The sequence below is a fragment of the Zootermopsis nevadensis genome, unplaced genomic scaffold, assembly GCF_977971745.1.
Source record: "Zootermopsis nevadensis isolate Lab colony 2312 unplaced genomic scaffold, Znev_1.0 Znev_ptg000002l, whole genome shotgun sequence".
Lineage (NCBI taxonomy): Eukaryota > Metazoa > Arthropoda > Insecta > Blattodea > Termopsidae > Zootermopsis > Zootermopsis nevadensis.
Genome location: NW_028259134.1, coordinates 6502462 through 6516941, shown reverse-complemented (window position 1 = coordinate 6516941; position 14480 = coordinate 6502462). Strand labels below are relative to the sequence as shown.

The following is a 14480-nucleotide window of genomic DNA, read 5'->3' as shown; positions in this document are numbered from 1 at the left end:
TACTTGCCGGCTCACTCGATGAAGAAATGGGAGAGGGGAAGAGACGCCAATCAATACATCGGATATTTGGGGGATTGTCGCGTAATCTGAGTCACTGCTCTGCTCACCTGTTTCGTTGTCAGGGTCTTGGCTAGATTTCCAAAACTTTGTTACATGCCATATTCAGCTGTCTTCACATCGGAATCCGTTTTAATCTACAAATATAATTTTCAATGTTCATGCTGAAGGCAGGTGATATGACTTTCTATATGGAAAGTTATAACATTTTGGTACCTAAAATTGTCATTTGTACATCAAAATATAACAGTATCTAAAACGGTTATTCAAGATACTCATGATTCGTTACGTCCATTAGGTGCAATGTAGATTTACAATGTGTGACTATGAAATGCTAGGAAAGTTTTAAACTTTAAAATTAATTTGTGTAAAAATAAAAAAACTCTGTTGCATCTTGTAATTTTCCCGTGGTATTTATTTAATAGTTTCTAACATTTGGCCAGTTTCAGTGTTCTTTCACGTCTGTGTGATATCCTGCTTATATTGTACGTTTTTCGAATGATTTCTAATCAAGTATTTTTCAAGCAGGTATCTGTTATGGTTATTGCTAACTTATGTTCTGCTTATCTGTGGTAACTAACCAGACTAAAACGCTCTTTGTTTTCCAGGTTGGGTGTAATTTCAGCCGTTTCTAGTTTGAATGTCATTGCTTTCAGGTCTAGCGCAAATCTGTAAATTATTAATGTCTGTGTGTGTTTACTGTTTTTCGACTAAAAATTGGTTCCTTCTTTCGTCCTAATTCATATTATTTACTACTGTGTTCTGTCCCATTACTCATCTTCTGAATTATTTCCTGTTGTCATCTGTATTTATGCTCGAATTCTTCGTAAAAAGTATTATTCAGAAATAATAAGTATACAGTGCGATTGTGCAGGTAGTTATTGATATATAACATTTGTTAGGTTAGTAAAAGTGAATCTGTGGATGATTTTAACATAACTCATGTGTCATTCACACACGTAAATTATGCCACGAATGAATTTTTTAAAACTGTAAATACTGAGAGGTCATCTGTGTGTTTTTTCTCCAAATAAACTGTCCTATATAAATTCGGTTCCATGATTTAGCTCTTAGATATTATTTCTGAGAATAAATTCACTCTCATGTGAATATGAAAAATGTTATCACAGTATTCGACCTTAAGGTGTTATTAAGCTTAGACAAACAAACCTGTTTGTAATAATGAGTTTATTGGCGAGGACGTCGCATTTACTGCACATATTCTCCTATGAAGTTCTCTTATTATCGGCGTTATCGAAAGTTTCTTCTCTGTTTCTAGGTTATGTATTCTTACGGGCATCATAAACAGTTATCATACATTATCTATATAATTTCCGTTCGCAGACAAATTAACGCTTAGTATAGGAGCAAGAGCAAGGCGGTGCCTCGCGAACAGCTGGGTCTGTTTTAAATATTTGAAACTGGATTAAATTTCAGTCCATCTCGACAGATAATAACGTCGCATGACTTTACTGATACGAAGGTATGGATCTAATTAAATTCCTTATAGTTCAGACCTTGAGAAACTGCTAGTCGCTAAGGAGGTCAGTAAATTTCTCGGCTTCTATGGAACACAGAAATTCATTGTTGATCTTTATCCTGAACCAAATGCATTCATATCCTTAGCATTTTGTTTTGAAGGACCCTCAAATATTGTTCTCTTAATATAAGGGACGAAGATCCACACACATATCAAACAAATTGTAAAAGTGGCTAGCATTGCTTTGACGAATGCCTTTCGTGCTTTAAGAGTTACTTTCATTAAATGCATGCCTTTCGCTACCTGAAGTCTTAAGGGGCGCGGAATTTACTTAGAAAAAATTATACCCCTTTTCCCATCTAAGTTGACAGAGGGTCAAAACAAACACACCTCTCCTTCCATTTTTTAAACACGTGATACAAATTTTACTCTCTTTTCTGCAAATATATGGTGCTATCATTTTGTTACTTTCATTGGTACTGGAATTCTTCTGCCTACTACAGTGTAAAATGTATGTTCGTCTCAACAGTGGTGAATAAACAAACTCTTACCGTATAATTGTGACTTCTCAAAAATTACTGCTACCAGTCACACAGTTCCCTCATGGGTAGTTCGCGAAGTTGCTGGTTAAAATTCCTAAAAATTCAAAATCTGCTAAACTTCCAGTGTTTAAAAAATCCCGAACTTCCAAATGTTCAGAATTTGTACACAGTTTAATATTTTGAAATGTTTTGTAAATTTCAGAATTACAAATTATGAAATTAAATATTCCCATATTCTAGATTCCAGCATTGATAACTACAATTTAAATATATATCCTAACCTAAACTATCTTAACTTGAAATTAAAAAACTTAACCCAGCCAAACATGTCTCAACCAAATCCAAACGAACCTAACCTAACCTAAACGAACGCAACTTAACCTAACCTAAACTAACATGTCTGATATAACCTAATCAGTCTCCCCCCCCCCAAAAAAAAATTCCAAGAAAGTGTACTCCTTACCGCACTATACAGAATTTCCTTAAGCTTTCTTTGCAACAGGGAATATTAAATGTGCCCTGTCCCCAACATACGGTTTTCCAAACGAATATTTCCTAAGCATAGCAGGTTACCTCCAGTTCTTTGTCTCTCTTCACTCAACGTACCACACGAAAACTCTGCATCATCTACCTTAACTATCCTAGTATACCACATATGTTGTTGTTCTTCTTCTTCTTCTTAAGGTGCTGTCTCCGAACGGAGGTTAGCTATCATTAAGGCAATTCGTTTTTTAATACAGCTGCTCTAAACAGTACCACATATAACATGGCCTAATTTAACCTTTTCCAACCTACGGTAACGTATAGTAAGTTAACTTCACCCGACCCAAGCCAACATAACTTAACCCCACCTTTACAATCCCAATCCAACGCAACTTAACACATCGAAAAAATTACGAAAAAAATTTTAAAACACTAAAACAAAATAAAAATGTTTGACAATTTTAAATTCCTCGACGTTTTAATTTTCAAAATTTTAACAGTTTCAACATACAGTTTCCTAAACATTACTATGTTACCAGCATATTTATATTCCTTGTTTAAAAATTTTCAAGTTTTTCTAACTTACAGAAATTTTCTACAGTTCACTCTCCTAAAATATCAGAATTATATAACGTTCGACATTTCCAAAACTTTCAAATTATAAAAATTTAACTATAAAAATTTTAAAAAATTAACTTAAATATGTTTATATGTTTTCAGAATTTCAAAATGCAAGAACTAAACATTCACAACTCTCATACTCTAAATTTATATACCAAAAATTAAAATTCCAACATTTATAACATCCAAAACATTGTAGCAGAAACTAAGAAAACAATATAACTTAAATTCCCGTAACCTAAATTTACCTATCCCAATCTGACATAACATATTCTAACCTAATATAGTCTTCCTTATCCTTAACTAACCTAACATAACCTGTTATAACCTCACGTAACCTAAATTTTGCCCACGAAACTAAGTTTCAAATAACGTAACATTCCAAGACGTTCATATTTTGATCTTTCCATCTAAATCTTCAAGAATTGAAACCATTCATAATTTTGAAATGTCATTGATTTCTGGAGATTCTTGTATAAAAAATTTATAAATTCTCAATTCCCATTCTCGAAATTCCAAATCTGAATTTAAATGTTCTTAGGCGAAATTAAAGAAACTTAACCTAAACATTAATAATCTAACCAGGAACCCAACCTTACCTAACCCAACCTAAACTAATGTAATCTACCCTGCCCTAATCTGATCTAACCTAACCGGACTCAAAACCTTCTCCATTTATATAAAATACTAACCGCTGTTAATATGCTAACCACAGTAGAAACACAAAGAACGCATAATCGTTTCCAAAATAACTACAATAAAAGTGACTACCTTGGTAACCATGGTAAACAAACAAATTCATACATTATATTTTATCTTTGACCACCAGTGTACAGCACCTCAATAATCTACTTCCGGTCAGTCTCAAAACTTTCCTCATCCGTCATTTTTTCACCGATTGCAGGGTATTCGAAAGTAAGATTTTAATGTAGTCCCCAATAGCACAACACTCATTTTAAATTTAATTCAAATTCATCTTGTAGTTCTCTGGGTAAATGGTGCTACCTGGGCACTCATGGCCACCATTGTAAAAAATAAATAAGTGACCACTTTGGCTAAAAGATCACAGCAACTCACTTGCATAATCTGTGTCCACCTCACGACTTTTTCATCCGTCATTTAGTTATCGCCACCCGTAGGATATTGAAAGTACGACTTGAGGTCGTGCAGAAGGGCACAACCTCAACAACAACGTTTGTATAAATCCATCCAGTGGTTCTCAAATTAAATCAACTGGACAGACTGATGGACAGACACACACCATCAGTCCATAATGTGATCCTGTTCCTTCGCGCACACCAGAGCGTGAGGAATACGTAGAAATTTGAATTAAAAGCTGTATAAAAATGGCTGATCTCAAAAATCGGAGTATTTAACCCTTTTAACAGTGAATATCGTCTAAACATAACATTAAAAATGCGTTAACAAATCGTTCTTTCTGTTTGTGGAAATAATCTCTTTATTCTGATACATTCCAAATTCGTAAATTCTCTGTGGACGTGTTACTGAATGTTACGATGCAATTACCACTGTGCTTTAAGAGATAAAAAATATCGTCCCTCAGATAACCGAGTAGCATACGTTATTATGCAACTTAGTAGGCTTTGAATTTGAATGGGTTGCATATACTCCAGGGGCTACCTGCAGAGTTGTGATTTTGCCTCACTGAACAACAGTTATAAGTAATAAATTAAGCATTGAATGAGAACATTTGCAGTAATAAGCTTATTACTGCAGTAGATTGAATCTAAGCCCATTTTATGACGCACATAAAAGCCTACACAATACCTTGAATATCTAAGCGTCGATCGGATATTAATAACGGATCTATGAAGAAAGTGTGTGGATTGGGTTAAACTGGTTCAGTGTAGGAACCACTGGCAGGTTCCTGTAAGCCTGCGGATTCCATAAAAGATGAGGAATTTTGCGACTAATGAGTGAGTATTAGCTTCTGCTTCATAAAATTAGGTTTATTTCGACTGATCATAATATTCGAGTTGCATCGAAATTTGAGCACAAACATTGTTATTTTACATCTGTTACAGCACACATTTTGGTTGAAAGACTACTTTATGTGACGCGCAGTAAGTCAGGATTCATATCGCTGTTGGTATTGTTTGGTACTTTTAGAGACGTTTGGGTCCATGTTTAAAATATACCCCAGTAGTTGCGTGCTATAACGTTAGCAACAACCGCAGCCATGTAAACTGTTTCAAACTTATTTTACATCTACATCATTCGCTTTTCAGAATTTACTATAAATACGTGAGAGGAACGGTATTAATTCAGTTCAGGACAGTTTTAAATGGAATGTTATGTCATACTATTTCGTAACAAACCTAACATTTAAACATTCTTAATCCTGTAATTAGCCACGGTGGTCTAGCGGTTAGAACGCTGGGCTTGTAATCCTGGGGTCTCGGGTTCGATTCCCGGCTGTGTCCGAATTTATAACTTGTGTTGGGCGAGGCCGTGGTCTAGGCAACACGGAGTTTTCCTCCGGGGGCTTCCCCGGTTTCTCCGTGGCATCCCAACAATTACTCCATTCACACACAGAAGAAGGCAATGGCAAACCACTTCTGGATCATCTGCCAAGAACGTATATGAACAGGTCCCAGTCCGAGAAAAGGATGGAAGGATCCTGTTCATATGGACCTGTCGTCAGACAGAACACTAAATAAAATAAATAATAATCCTGTAATTATTTGGCTAAATGTTAATGTGTTCATTGTTCACATACAGTAATTTCGCATGTAGCGTGGCTATGGTAGATTCCATTTGCTGGATCGCGTATTTGAATATGGCGAAATAAATATACGTTCTATGCTCTTTGAGTTATTTAAAGACGCAGTGAAACACAGGTTATCTGGCTTCGGATAAGAAATAAAGAGACCAATAATACTGACTGGTGGGTGAGTTTGGAAGCATGCGGGACCGTGTGCTGAAGGGTTGTGGCTTATTTTAAAGCATGATTCCCGAATGTCCTACAGGGTCTGAGAAAACCCTTTGCAAAATATTATATTATATCTCCCGCCCAGATGTGAATGTGATCCAAGAATAGACTTGGGTGTTTCTGTTAGTTCTTCACTAATATGTATGACGTGTGGAACGATTCGACCATGGAAATTAATTATTGGCTAGCGAAATTATTTGTTACTACATGCGCACACGCCATGAGCCGGGATAGCTCAGTCAGTATAGTGACTAGCTACGGGCTGGACGACCGGGGTTCGATCCCCGAAGGGGGCAGAGGATTTTTCCTCTAGCCTCTGCGTCCAGACCGGCTCTGGGGCCCACCCAGCCTCATCTACAATGGGTACCGGGGTCCTTTCCCGGGGGTAAAGCCGGCCGGGGCGTGATGCTGACCACTCACCACCATCTAGTGCCGAGGTCAAGGAAGAGAGGAGCTATACCTCCACTCCCCCCAAACGCCTACATGGCGTATAGTGGGACAAACTTTACTTTACTTTACATGCGCACACGCCATTGAATCCTTTTGTACCGTTCTGTATTTTTATTCTCGTTAAATATACGTTGATTCCATTTACCTTAGCCGGGCTGCCAAACGTAACGTAGAATGATCTTACTGAAGCACTGCTTTTATGACAAAACAACAAAATGTAAATTTTATAATCGTTATAGAAAGGTTAGACATTTCCTTTTAGCGGCGTGGAGATATTTTACAAGAAGCTGATGACAAAACATGCAAAATATCCTTTTTCCTGAATCCATCGACTAGGTTTTCAGACAGTCCTCCATTTTTCACTAATTCTAAACTTTCCATCTCGCTGTAGTGCAGTGTTGGAGGTTCCAGTGCAGCTAATATTCTATTTATTCTGCCTGCTTATCTTATCTGTGATGGTGGATATCAAACGGCTGGTTGCTGGTGGTGGAAGAGGAGACATAACCTTATGTGTCACCCGCACAGGGAGCGGGGGGAAGAGGCGGGGGTGAGCAGCGACACGGAGCAGAAGGTTTCCTGTTCCTCCTCAACGTCACCTCTGCACAGGCCGAGTGGCCCCAGTGTGGCCCCCGTGCAGCAGCGTCGTCTGCGGACCCCAGTCTGGGCCAGGTCACTCTTCAGCTACATCCACGGTTTCAAAATTTCAGTCAAATCTGAAAAATTACGACGTGCATCACTTTTGTAGATTTCGGTAGCACAGTTGCAATTTAATGTATCATTTCTCGCAGTGGATTCAAGAATGCCGTGAAAAATAATTCCTAGTTTATATAAAAACATAGTTGTACTTTCATTCGTAAACCTAAAGGAACGATTAATAATTTCAGCAGTGTCATGCAGTATTGAATACTCATCCAGCTTTTATGATACAGTTTTGAGGTCATGACAGTTTCTTCCTGTTTGGTTTAATATGCGATTATTCCAACGAAGTAAGTATGAAACAAACTTCAAAATTCTTCAGTTGTTTAAAACAAGTTTTTATCACACTAACGAATATGAGAAAATATCAGGTCACTTTTCCGTATTGTCGCACGCTGCAGTAAATTTTCTTGCTTGTTTTAATAAATCAGACAGAAGGTTTATATGACTATATTATTTTACACATTCTTTCACAAATGCCACAATGTTTGCACATTAACATGCAATCAGTTAAACGAAATTTGTGATAAAATGTATCCGTGTAGTTAAGCAACAAATTATATTTTTATGAATCAGTCAGAAATTACTTTTTATAATGGACCTTCCTTTTTCCAAGGCGGTGATATGAGTTACTATCAGTTAGTTTGGCTTTGTAAATTGTTACCCTATAGTTTACGTAATACGCGCGTTACACTAAAATTGGATGTTATTATCACTAGTATCACGACAGAACAGTCCACTCTTCGACACAGCTGTCAGAACGACGGGGCAAAACGGCTCTGAATTCCCTCCGATAACAAATTTAATTCTAAATGAATGTTTCCGCAAACCAAAGGCTAACTCGTAGGCGCTGTGCGATATGGAATTTTCGTTTCACCTCTGTATCATGCAGTTTCTACACATTTGTTTCTATACTAATCAAAGTGTGACAAATTATGGAATTCCTGAATGGATTCCGCTCTTGATATAGGCGTTCCGTAACAGAAAGTATGTAACAGTGCTCGTCAATTTCATGATTGATTTGCCACAAATTCCCAACATTGCTTAAACAGGAGGAACTACGCATGTTACGAATGAGTGAAGACTCCAGTACTGTGGGCGTGTATTCACGGTTCCAGTTCATGGACCGGGACGTAATCTATTTTAAGGTTATTTATACATAATATTTTAATTTACACAATGGTGTTCTGGCGCAGGAATAGAGATTTAATCACATGTGCGAAATATATGTACGAAGTATTCATATTCCTTCAATTCCGATGTTCAAATTAATTCTTAGAGGCTGTGTCTCTTTAAAAATAAAGAAAATCCATCTCTTTGTTCCGTGATATAAATAAGAAAATCTTATTTCACTAAGAGTGTACGTATATGCTACTATAAATCTGCTGTTACTAAGAATCAGTCTGCTTTCTTAAAATAATTTTGAACGTTCCTTAATTTCGATTTGCTTATGCTCACTCCATATAATTAATTTCCACAGTACTGTGAGGTCTGTTATAGTTCCATTCCTTGCCATTTTTTGTTACTCTTGACGTTATTGTGATCTGTGTGGAGAGGGGAGTATACGTATCACATCCATATCACCTTTCAGTTTCATACATATTTACTTTAAAATTTGAAGCCCCAAGAACTTACTGCTTTGACGAACTATATTTTGCAAAGAAGGGTGGGTTATGTTTGTTTGTTTTTTGAAAACAAGATTTCATATGCGTATATGAGAACATGCACATGTATATGACAAGCGACTTCGTAATTTCGATTATAATACTAATTCAGTGTGCTACGGAAAAGCGGTTGGCTTATACTTTAACATATATTTTAAGCAAGCCTTCAGTATGTAGCTGCATGCAAACTCAGTTACCTTTTTTCACATTCTACACCCCTTGTAATTTCAACTGCTGCATTGTCGTGAGATGACTTGGACTGTCGAAGCGTATGCTCTCTGCTTGTTTCATGCATTGATTTCTTCTCTTGACAGAGTTTTTGTTTTGATTTTGTGTGCTGTGTATTTGGCAATAATGGTATGATTTAGCATCGAGTGCCTGCAGTGTACTGGCCTTCGCCAGTTCATCCGTCTGTGTTTTTGTCCTCTGTGTACAAACCGTGTTGCATGTAAATATTACAACTTGCTCACTGTATACTCTGTTGTAAATATTAAAGTTAAGAGCACATAGTTTGATATGTGCTATGAAAGAATCATTATTGATAGAATGATTATTTCATGGCGGTATATAATGATAATATGTGTTAATTAGTTCTCTTTGTTGCATTGTCCCATGGCATTTAATATTAGTATCCCATCGTTGTTCTATCACCGGAACAACCGACATTAATTTTTCACCGTATCTACATACTATTTACCCTGATAGTCTAAATGTCATGTGATTGTTTCCACGTGCACTGGACTTATGATATATCTTGTTACTTTAAGACCATATATAATATGAATCCTCACTGAAGTATTGTTGAATGACAAACTTTAAGCACTTCCTTATTTGTTTCCCTAAAAACAACGTTTCCAAGTTAGTAGTGATTTTACATTTTGTACTACCATTTGTACCGCCACGGTGGTCTAGCAGTTAGAACGCTAGCCTTGTAATCCTGGGGTCTCGGGTTCGATTCCCGGCGGTGCCCGAATTTATAATTTGTGTTGGGCAAGACCGTGGTCTAGGCAACACGGAGTTTTCCTCCGTGGCATCCCAACAATTACTCCATTCACACACAGAAGAAGGCAATGGCAAACCACTTCTGGATCATCTGCCAAGAACGTATATGAACAGGTCCCAGTCCGAGAAAAGGATGGAAGGATCCTGTTCATATGGACCTGTCGTCAGACAGAACACTAAATAAAAAATAAAAAAACTACCATTTGTAGACTTATAGCTTAACTGGGATACTGGGAACGACCCGTTCTTCAAGTGCCTGAGCACTGCAGGTCCCAACTTTTCGTTGGCTCGATCTATAGACATTTGGTAGGACTCCTTGGACGAGGGATCGGCCCATCGCAAGGCCTCTACCTGTACACAGGACAGCACAACACAGAAAGACGCTTACAAACATCCATGGCTTGAGTGGGATTCGAACCCACGGTCCCAGCGACCAAGCGGCGCAAAGCCCACGCCTCAGACCGCGCGGCCACTGCGGACAACTACATCTTAACTAACCGAATGAAATATATTCAAGGTCTTTAATTTTCTTGTCGATGTTTTCTTCTGGGTTGTTGCAAAGCCGCATGGACTTGTAGGTACATTCCATCTTTTCGGAGGAACATAACCCCGCCATCTTCATAGCTAAAGATGGAAGGCGAATACTACTTCAGCCTTGAATATCGTAGAAGCCCAATGCTAATTCAGCCCTGAATATGGATGCAGCGTTGTATTAAAACTATCGGCACCACGTTGCTTACGCCACACACAAACTGCGTTGTATTGTAACGTTCCGGGATAGGGTATAGGTAAAATTTGTCAAGGTAGCGAAACCGTTCCCCCGAGTCGTTGCAAAGAATTATTTCCCTAAGCCTAAGCGCTTCAGTGATTCGCACCCAGTCCAGGGCATAGGGAAACTTGTCGCCCAAATCCTAGCACAATAATCTATAGGCAACAGTTGAACACACACATTTCCTAACTTACAATCTGTGCCTTAAAATTTACAAAAGAGAAAAAGATACAATACATAAAAAATAGTTTAAAATCCCTGGGGGCTTACGATCTATAAAGAAAATACATGGGTACGTCGTTCTCTGCCCTAAATTTGTGCTGAATGTCTTAAAATAATTATATATATTTGTTTACCGTCAAATCACAATAAAATAGTAAGATAAGATAATTAAAATAATTAAAATATCATCTTATGTTCCATATCGATCATTCCATTTACATCGGAACATTCACAACATGTTTCGGTTTATAAAACCGTCATCAGGTGTAAATTATAAACTTTTAAACTCAAATTACAATTATTTATAGTTTTTACAATTTTATAATTTTATCATCTTTCTCAGTATATTTTATGGAAGTTGTGTTTAGATATTATTAATATAACATTATTTGTTGAGGTGGTGTTATTGATGTTTATATCAGTCTGTGAAGTAAAAGATTCGAAAACATTAATGAAATATGATTGAATATAGAAAACAAAATGAACTAAAATAATAAATAATAGCAAATAAACATACCATATATGAAATAGCAATCGGTTCAGATGTGTTCAGAGGAGAGATCCAGAAGTGTTACCATCTCGGAACGAGGTTCGTTATTGACTGCGGTGTAAGTGGGTGAAAAAATTCAAAATTTACAGAAAACCTACAAACACAAGCACCATAATTCATGCCTCATCTTGCCACCCCTTTGAACATAAACAAATGTCCATCAATTACCTAATAAATAGAAAAAACCTATATCCAATATCTACAAAAAACAAACAAATAGAATTAAACATCATCCAACAAATTCTTAATGAAAACGGATATAATAGCTATAAACTAAATAAAAAACCTAATAATACAACAAAACCCAACGAAAACGAAAACATACAAAATAAATGGGCCACTTTTACATACATAGGTAAAGAAACCAAATTCATAACTAAACTATTTAAAGAAAACAAAATAAAAATTGCTTTCAAAACAAAAAACACAATAAAAAACATTCTCAAACAAAAACCACCAATAAACATAAACAATCAATATAACTTACCGGGTATATACAAATTAAAATGTAAAGATTGTCCATTAACATATATAGGTCAAACTGGTCGCACTTTCACACATGGATACAAAGAACACATTGCAGCCATAAAACACAATAAAGACAATTCTGCATACGCAAAACATATTCTAAATACAGGACATGCTTATAACACAATAAATGAAACAATGGACATTATAAAAATAGTAAAAAACAAACGACACAGAGATACAATAGAAAAATATCACATACAACAAACTTATAAACAAAACATCTGCCTAAACGACAACAACATTTTTCTTAATAACCCCATTTTTAATGCACTCCAGTACCTTGACCCCAACCCTGACAAACCACCTTTCACCCACTTACACCGCAGTCAATAACGAACCTCGTTCCGAGATGGTAACACTTCTGGATCTCTCCTCTGAACACATCTGAACCGATTGCTATTTCATATATGGTATGTTTATTTGCTATTATTTATTATTTTAGTTCATTTTGTTTTCTATATTCAATCATATTTCATTAATATTTTCGAATCTTTTACGTCACAGACTGGTATAAACATCAATAACACCACCTCAACAAATAATGTTATATTAATAATATCTAAACACAACTTCCATAAAATATACTGAGAAAGATGATAAAATTATAAAATTGTAAAAACTATAAATAATTGTAATTTGAGTTTAAAAGTTTATAATTTACACCTGATGACGGTTTTATAAACCGAAACATGTTGTGAATGTTCCGATGTAAATCGAATGCTCGGTATGGAACATAAGATGATATTTTAATTATTTTAATTATCTTATCTTATTATTTTATTGTGATTTGACGGTAAACAAATATATATAATTATTTTAATTAATATCACAATATGACGCAGCTATACTATCTCCTGAATGTCTTAATTGTAGAAGAGTTCAAAGAGCCTTATCACCACGAACGGAGGCGAAAGTTGTACACATTTTTACAGTCACAATTCGCCTAACTCAATTTTTTAAATCACTTCTTAGATATCCCTAATCATACTCAGGCATTGTAAGGCTTACATTTTACCAGCATCCAGCAATCTATACTCATCAGTAGCCATGACCTCATTGTGAACTCTGTAGTAGTATCCTACACCCACCCATTTAGGACGTCAAGAATCGACTGCTTACCATCTATTTTTGTCAAATAATGACTTTGGTAGCATTCTGGGCGAATATTTTCTGTTCAGGGAAAAACTCCAAGTTGCTTTTTTCACGAATCCTAGCACCCATGTGACCTAAAACGGCACTTGCCTGTACGGGTAGGCGAGCTATCGTTTTCATACGCTCGTGGAAAGTAACTTTATTCTACGTTGAAATAAAGCATCGATTAATCCATGAGAACTGTCTTCTAGCCACGTGCATTCTTTTAATAGTACCTTGAGCAAAACATTGTAATAAAGTGTTACTAAAATAAGCCGAAACGCTGCAGTATTTCATTCACTTTGTGAAGGTGTTTTGTGATCGATTTGATTTGGGATAATTGAGAGTCGAAAGAAAGTAGTTTTGCTTAAATACAACAGGGACGGGTAGTGGGTGAAGGTAAGGACTGGATTTAATCGGGTGGCAACAGTATTGACTGCAAAGAATATATCTCTGGTAGAGGGCAGAGAATCCATCTGCAAGATCGTGTTAAATGGCCAGGTTACGGACGGTTACTGGTGGTACTTAACTGAGTTACACCAACACAGCTTGAAGATTAGTAGTTTTATTCAGGACTTGATAAATGTTACCCGTCGCACTTGCATAATAAACAACTCTTGGATCATATTAAGTTATAACGATCTTTGGATCCAATCACACATGTTTACTGAGTTACATTTGAATTTGACAGATAGAGTAGTTTAACATAACATTTTGCAATTTTAAATTTTGTACATTATTTTTTTAATACAACGATCGAACCATGGAGTAACTATCGTCAGATATAAAAAACCAATACGACCAACCAGGCATATATAAGTTAAAATGCGAAGATTGCCCACTAACTTATATAGGCCAAACAGGACGCACATTCACTCAGAGATATAAAGAACACATAACAGCTATTAAACATAACAAAGAAAACTCAGCAAATGCAAAACACATACTAAACACTGGCCACTCATACAATAAAATCGAACAAACAATGGACATTATAAAAATAGTTCATAATAGACGACACAGAGACACAATAGAAAAATATCACATACAACGAACACACAAACAAAACACTGCATTAAATGATAACAACATCCACCTTAACAATTCCATCTTCAACGTCATACAGTTCCTTGACCCTACCCCATGAAACAACTTTCACTTATATATAAATAACCCTCAAACAACATACATACACCATACACAGATTCTCTTCACCAGCCGTCAGACGCACGTTACTCTACACAACACCTCTTGGTATGTTCCTCGTTTACTATTTTAATATATATTTATACGATTATTTATTTATTTATTTATTTCCTATGTCAATTC

The 14480-nt window shown here is 36.2% G+C and overlaps 1 protein-coding gene across 7 annotated transcripts in view; it reads left to right on the top strand.

The window, feature by feature from the left end:
* The window catches only part of LOC110830504 (dual specificity calcium/calmodulin-dependent 3',5'-cyclic nucleotide phosphodiesterase 1), a 686314-nt gene that overhangs the window by 609056 nt on the left and 62778 nt on the right, over positions 1–14480 (top strand). For 5 of the 7 annotated variants that reach the window (XM_087348470.1, XM_087348484.1, XM_087348486.1 and 2 more), the window contains one exon: positions 7112–7255. The exons of the other annotated variants lie outside the window; for them this stretch is intronic. In XM_087348470.1, coding sequence (XP_087204596.1) covers positions 7112–7255 — 144 coding nt within the window. The remainder of the gene's footprint in view (positions 1–7111; positions 7256–14480) is intronic. 7 annotated transcript variants of the gene reach the window in all.